Source organism: Maylandia zebra, linkage group LG10 (assembly GCF_041146795.1).
Source record: "Maylandia zebra isolate NMK-2024a linkage group LG10, Mzebra_GT3a, whole genome shotgun sequence".
NCBI classification, from domain to species: Eukaryota; Metazoa; Chordata; class Actinopteri; order Cichliformes; family Cichlidae; genus Maylandia; species Maylandia zebra.
Genome location: NC_135176.1, coordinates 6,531,518 through 6,538,894, shown reverse-complemented (window position 1 = coordinate 6,538,894; position 7,377 = coordinate 6,531,518). Strand labels below are relative to the sequence as shown.

Below are 7,377 nucleotides of genomic sequence, written 5' to 3'. Positions count from 1 at the left end.
GTTCAAATGGAAAAAGAAAGACTTGAAGACATTTTAAGCAAGATTTTCATAACACATAATGAAGAAAAAGTCAAGGAAGATGGCCTCAGAAGACAAACAAAAGAAGTGGAAATCATGAAAAAGGAATTACAGAGTGAAAGAGCAAAAGTGGAGAGTCTGATGAGGAATCTGAAGAAGAAGCAAGAAGAGCTTGAACGTGCAAAGGGAATCATGAGTGAAGAAAAAGAAGAGATGAAAGAGATGAAGACTGACATTGCCAAAGAACAAGAACTGTTGTTGAAGGAAAGGAGAAATATGGAAGAAGAGCGGTCTGAGATGGAAATGAGAGGAGACCAAGTCATGGATGAAATGAAATTGCTAGAGATTCTGAAAGTGAAACTTCAACAACTGAAGGAGGATATAAAAGCCAAAATGGAGAGATTACTACAAAATGTTGACAACAGGTCAAGGCTGCAAACAGTGTTGGAAGAAAAACTTCCAACCCAAGACGAACTGAAAGAAAGCATTCGCTGTTTCACTGAAATGTTAGAGAGAGAAAAGGAAGGTGTGAGAAGTATCCTTTCAGAAATGGTCACCAAGAGAGAATGCACAGAAAATGAATGGAAGCAGCAGTTTGAACTGGACAAACGAGAGCTTGATAAAGTGAAAGAAGATCTGAGACACGACAGAGAAGATCTGGAGAGAGAAAGTGAGGTTCTGAATAAAGAGAAAATGGATTTGAAGGTGTTGATGTCTGACATCAAGAAACAATTTGAAATATTGGAAGAAAAGAAACAAAATATAAAAGAAGAACGAGACTCAATGGAAACCATAAAGCTTGAACTGCTCAATAAGATGGAACATGTAAACAGGCTGTTACATGAGACAAATGACGAAAAAGCCAAGATTAAAAATTGTATCCTTCAGGTTCAAACGGAAAAAGAAAGACTTGAAGACATTTTAAGCAAGATTTTCTTAACACATAATAAAGAAAAAGTCAAGGAAGATGACCTCAGAAGACAAACAAAAGAAGTGGAAATCATGAAAAAGGAATTACAGAGTGAAAGAGCAAAAGTGGAGAGTCTGATGAGGAATCTGAAGAAGAAGCAAGAAGAGCTTGAACGTGCAAAGGAAATGATGAGTGAAGAAAAAGAAGAGATGAAAGAGATGAAGACTGACATTGCCAAAGAACGAGAAGTGTTGTTGAAGGAAAGGAGAAATATGGAAGAAGAGCGGTCTGAGATGGAAATGAGAGGAGACCAAGTCATGGATGAAATGAAATTGCTAGAGATTCTGAAAGTGAAACTTCAACAACTGAAGGAGGATATAAAAGCCAAAATGGAGAGATTACTACAAAATGTTGACAACAGGTCAAGGCTGCAAACAGTGTTGGAAGAAAAACTTCCAACCCAAGACGAACTGAAAGAAAGCATTCGCTGTTTCACTGAAATGTTAGAGAGAGAAAAGGAAGGTGTGAGAAGTATCCTTTCAGAAATGGTCACCAAGAGAGAATGCACAGAAAATGAATGGAAGCAGCAGTTTGAACTGGACAAACGAGAGCTTGATAAAGTGAAAGAAGATCTGAGACACGACAGAGAAGATCTGGAGAGAGAAAGTGAGGTTCTGAATAAAGAGAAAATGGATTTGAAGGTGTTGATGTCTGACATCAAGAAACAATTTGAAATATTGGAAGAAAAGAAACAAAATATAAAAGAAGAACGAGACTCAATGGAAACCATAAAGCTTGAACTGCTCAATAAGATGGAACATGTAAACAGGCTGTTACATGAGACAAATGACGAAAAAGCCAAGATTAGAAATTGTATCCTTCAGGTTCAAATGGAAAAAGAAAGACTTGAAGACATTTTAAGCAAGATTTTCTTAACACATAATGAAGAAAAAGTCAAGGAAGATGGCCTCAGAAGACAAACAAAAGAAGTGGAAATCATGAAAAAGGAATTACAGAGTGAAAGCGCAAAAGTGGAGAGTCTGATGAGGAATCTGAAGAAGAAGCAAGAAGAGCTTGAACGTGCAAAGGGAATCATGAGTGAAGAAAAAGAAGAGATGAAAGAGATGAAGACTGACATTGCCAAAGAACGAGAAGTGTTGTTGAAGGAAAGGAGAAATATGGAAGAAGAGCGGTCTGAGATGGAAATGAGAGGAGACCAAGTCATGGATGAAATGAAATTGCTAGAGATTCTGAAAGTGAAACTTCAACAACTGAAGGAGGATATAAAAGCCAAAATGGAGAGATTACTACAAAATGTTGACAACAGGTCAAGGCTGCAAACAGTGTTGGAAGAAAAACTTCCAACCCAAGACGAACTGAAAGAAAGCATTCGCTGTTTCACTGAAATGTTAGAGAGAGAAAAGGAAGGTGTGAGAAGTATCCTTTCAGAAATGGTCACCAAGAGAGAATGCACAGAAAATGAATGGAAGCAGCAGTTTGAACTGGACAAACGAGAGCTTGATAAAGTGAAAGAAGATCTGAGACACGACAGAGAAGATCTGGAGAGAGAAAGTGAGGTTCTGAATAAAGAGAAAATGGATTTGAAGGTGTTGATGTCTGACATCAAGAAACAATTTGAAATATTGGAAGAAAAGAAACAAAATATAAAAGAAGAACGAGACTCAATGGAAACCATAAAGCTTGAACTGCTCAATAAGATGGAACATGTAAACAGGCTGTTACATGAGACAAATGACGAAAAAGCCAAGATTAAAAATTGTATCCTTCAGGTTCAAACGGAAAAAGAAAGACTTGAAGACATTTTAAGCAAGATTTTCTTAACACATAATAAAGAAAAAGTCAAGGAAGATGACCTCAGAAGACAAACAAAAGAAGTGGAAATCATGAAAAAGGAATTACAGAGTGAAAGAGCAAAAGTGGAGAGTCTGATGAGGAATCTGAAGAAGAAGCAAGAAGAGCTTGAACGTGCAAAGGAAATGATGAGTGAAGAAAAAGAAGAGATGAAAGAGATGAAGACTGACATTGCCAAAGAACGAGAAGTGTTGTTGAAGGAAAGGAGAAATATGGAAGAAGAGCGGTCTGAGATGGAAATGAGAGGAGACCAAGTCATGGATGAAATGAAATTGCTAGAGATTCTGAAAGTGAAACTTCAACAACTGAAGGAGGATATAAAAGCCAAAATGGAGAGATTACTACAAAATGTTGACAACAGGTCAAGGCTGCAAACAGTGTTGGAAGAAAAACTTCCAACCCAAGACGAACTGAAAGAAAGCATTCGCTGTTTCACTGAAATGTTAGAGAGAGAAAAGGAAGGTGTGAGAAGTATCCTTTCAGAAATGGTCACCAAGAGAGAATGCACAGAAAATGAATGGAAGCAGCAGTTTGAACTGGACAAACGAGAGCTTGATAAAGTGAAAGAAGATCTGAGACACGACAGAGAAGATCTGGAGAGAGAAAGTGAGGTTCTGAATAAAGAGAAAATGGATTTGAAGGTGTTGATGTCTGACATCAAGAAACAATTTGAAATATTGGAAGAAAAGAAACAAAATATAAAAGAAGAACGAGACTCAATGGAAACCATAAAGCTTGAACTGCTCAATAAGATGGAACATGTAAACAGGCTGTTACATGAGACAAATGACGAAAAAGCCAAGATTAGAAATTGTATCCTTCAGGTTCAAATGGAAAAAGAAAGACTTGAAGACATTTTAAGCAAGATTTTCTTAACACATAATGAAGAAAAAGTCAAGGAAGATGGCCTCAGAAGACAAACAAAAGAAGTGGAAATCATGAAAAAGGAATTACAGAGTGAAAGCGCAAAAGTGGAGAGTCTGATGAGGAATCTGAAGAAGAAGCAAGAAGAGCTTGAACGTGCAAAGGGAATCATGAGTGAAGAAAAAGAAGAGATGAAAGAGATGAAGACTGACATTGCCAAAGAACGAGAAGTGTTGTTGAAGGAAAGGAGAAATATGGAAGAAGAGCGGTCTGAGATGGAAATGAGAGGAGACCAAGTCATGGATGAAATGAAATTGCTAGAGATTCTGAAAGTGAAACTTCAACAACTGAAGGAGGATATAAAAGCCAAAATGGAGAGATTACTACAAAATGTTGACAACAGGTCAAGGCTGCAAACAGTGTTGGAAGAAAAACTTCCAACCCAAGACGAACTGAAAGAAAGCATTCGCTGTTTCACTGAAATGTTAGAGAGAGAAAAGGAAGGTGTGAGAAGTATCCTTTCAGAAATGGTCACCAAGAGAGAATGCACAGAAAATGAATGGAAGCAGCAGTTTGAACTGGACAAACGAGAGCTTGATAAAGTGAAAGAAGATCTGAGACACGACAGAGAAGATCTGGAGAGAGAAAGTGAGGTTCTGAATAAAGAGAAAATGGATTTGAAGGTGTTGATGTCTGACATCAAGAAACAATTTGAAATATTGGAAGAAAAGAAACAAAATATAAAAGAAGAACGAGACTCAATGGAAACCATAAAGCTTGAACTGCTCAATAAGATGGAACATGTAAACAGGCTGTTACATGAGACAAATGACGAAAAAGCCAAGATTAAAAATTGTATCCTTCAGGTTCAAACGGAAAAAGAAAGACTTGAAGACATTTTAAGCAAGATTTTCTTAACACATAATAAAGAAAAAGTCAAGGAAGATGACCTCAGAAGACAAACAAAAGAAGTGGAAATCATGAAAAAGGAATTACAGAGTGAAAGAGCAAAAGTGGAGAGTCTGATGAGGAATCTGAAGAAGAAGCAAGAAGAGCTTGAACGTGCAAAGGAAATGATGAGTGAAGAAAAAGAAGAGATGAAAGAGATGAAGACTGACATTGCCAAAGAACGAGAAGTGTTGTTGAAGGAAAGGAGAAATATGGAAGAAGAGCGGTCTGAGATGGAAATGAGAGGAGACCAAGTCATGGATGAAATGAAATTGCTAGAGATTCTGAAAGTGAAACTTCAACAACTGAAGGAGGATATAAAAGCCAAAATGGAGAGATTACTACAAAATGTTGACAACAGGTCAAGGCTGCAAACAGTGTTGGAAGAAAAACTTCCAACCCAAGGCGAACTGAAAGAAAGCATTCGCTGTTTCACTGAAATGTTAGAGAGAGAAAAGGAAGGTGTGAGAAGTATCCTTTCAGAAATGGTCACCAAGAGAGAATGCACAGAAAATGAATGGAAGCAGCAGTTTGAACTGGACAAACGAGAGCTTGATAAAGTGAAAGAAGATCTGAGACACGACAGAGAAGATCTGGAGAGAGAAAGTGAGGTGCTGAATAAAGAGAAAATGGATTTGAAGGTGTTGATGTCTGACATCATGAAACAATTTGAAATATTGGAAGAAAAGAAACAAAATATAAAAGAAGAACGAGACTCAATGGAAATCATAAAGCTTGAACTGCTCAATAAGATGGAACATGTAAACAGGCTGTTACATGAGACAAATGAAGAAAAAGCCAAGATTAAAAATTGTATTCTTCAGGTTCAAACGGAAAAAGAAAGACTTGAAGACATTTTAAGCAAGATTTTCTTAACACATAATGAAGAAAAAGTCAAGGAAGATGACCTCAGAAGACAAACAAAAGAAGTGGAAATCATGAAAAAGGAATTACAGAGTGAAAGAGCAAAAGTGGAGAGTCTGATGAGGAATCTGAAGAAGAAGCAAGAAGAGCTTGAACGTGCAAAGGGAATCATGAGTGAAGAAAAAGAAGAGATGAAAGAGATGAAGACTGACATTGCCAAAGAACAAGAACTGTTGTTGAAGGAAAGGAGAAATGTGGAAGAACAGCAGTCTGGGATGGAAATGAGGGGAGACCAAGTCATGGATGAAATGAAATCACTAGAGATTCTGAAAGTGAAACTAATTGCGAGGAAATCCCTGAAAGGTGAACTGTCTGATGTACAACCCAGAGAGGACATCCTCAGTAGTGTTACAATCTCTACAAGAAACCTTATAGGAAAACTAAATAGACTGATTCATCAAGACTTGCCGACATATATTAAGAGAGTAGAGGGGGAAAATGAAAAAATATTACAAGTGATCTCCACATATGAACAAAATTGTGTCAGAATTTATAAGCAGAAAATTAAAATTACTGCAGATTATGACAAGATACAACAACAAAAGAAACATGTGTTTAAGACAACGTTTGACAAAGCAATCCAAACTGAGGATGTTGTAAAACAATGCTTACATGAGCATCAGGATGAAGAGACCAATGAACATGAATTTAAGCAGAGGATGAAGGATGTTGCAGTTAATCTTGAAGGAAGCAAAAGATACTTGACACCTGACAAGGAAGGTCTGCTGTTAGTAGGAGAAGGTGAAGAATTTGGAAATGTCAAGAAAACAAATCTTGCAACGTTGTCCATCTTGTCAGCAGAGGAAGATGACTTCACACAGAAGGGAATTTTAAAAACTGAGTTTTTGAAACAAATCTGGAAGGACACTAGAATAGAACGAAATGAAATAAATCAGATGAAGCTCAGAGGTCAAAAAATGAGAAACAATATGGATAAAAGAGTAAAGGTGATCAATCATTTTGTTAGGAGATCAATATTTCAGAAAGAAAAGACATCAGTTGAGAAAACAAGAAAAATGTTGGAACATGGGCAAAGTAATACGTTTTTATCTGTAAGTGGCAGGGATGGAGAACACAAATCACTTGATGAAAAATATACCGAGCTCCAACAACTTAAGGTCCGCATGCTTAGTGAGATTGAGAAATTCTACATACAAAACAAAGCGTCTAAGACACTGACAACTAGCAACAAAGCTAATCAAACAGTTCAACTAGATTCTCCAAATATCTATCAAGAGCAAATAAAGGTAGAAGAATCTGAAGCAGCACCAGAGAGATCTCCTGGACTCCTCAGTCAGCTCAGACTTTCCTGTTATCGCTGTTGCTCCCGTTATTGTGCCTACTGCAAGCAAGGATGTCCAAAGAAAAAATGAGAGGCAAGAAAAGTGCTACATAAAAATCAGTCCATTTACCTTTTGTTTTACTTTTTAGTTATATTAATATGTGTGTATTTGGAAAATGTGTTTTTCCCGTTAATCATATTAACCTAACAACGTAAGAGTACCAGTCTGATGTCAATCATCTAATTTTTAAACAACTAGTTATGTAATGTAAAAGTATTCCTTTAACATGTTATTTTTTTCACAAATGCAAAATATTAAAGTTTAACAGATAATCTTAACATTTCTAATTACATTTTTATGCTGATTTCTAATTAATCTTCTTTCAACATATTTATTCTGTTGTCTTGTGTTAGAATACAGAAGCACAAAGAATACAGTAAAATCAAAACTAACAAGAATATTTGAAAACTGTGACTCCATATATATTCATATTTAAATGAAAGAAAAATGCATGTTTAACATAAATTTGATCCCTAAATAAATCTTTTTCCAAAACCA

General features: G+C 36.4%; 1 protein-coding gene across 1 annotated transcript in view; it reads left to right on the top strand.

Annotated features, from left to right (window-relative positions):
* Nucleotides 1–7,377, top strand: part of LOC112435422 (uncharacterized) — an 11,431-nt gene extending 4,054 nt beyond the window's left edge. The window contains exon 2 of the mRNA XM_076888940.1: nt 907–7,377. Within this exon, the coding sequence (XP_076745055.1) occupies nt 907–6,909 (6,003 nt within the window). The 3' untranslated portion in view covers nt 6,910–7,377. The remainder of the gene's footprint in view (nt 1–906) is intronic.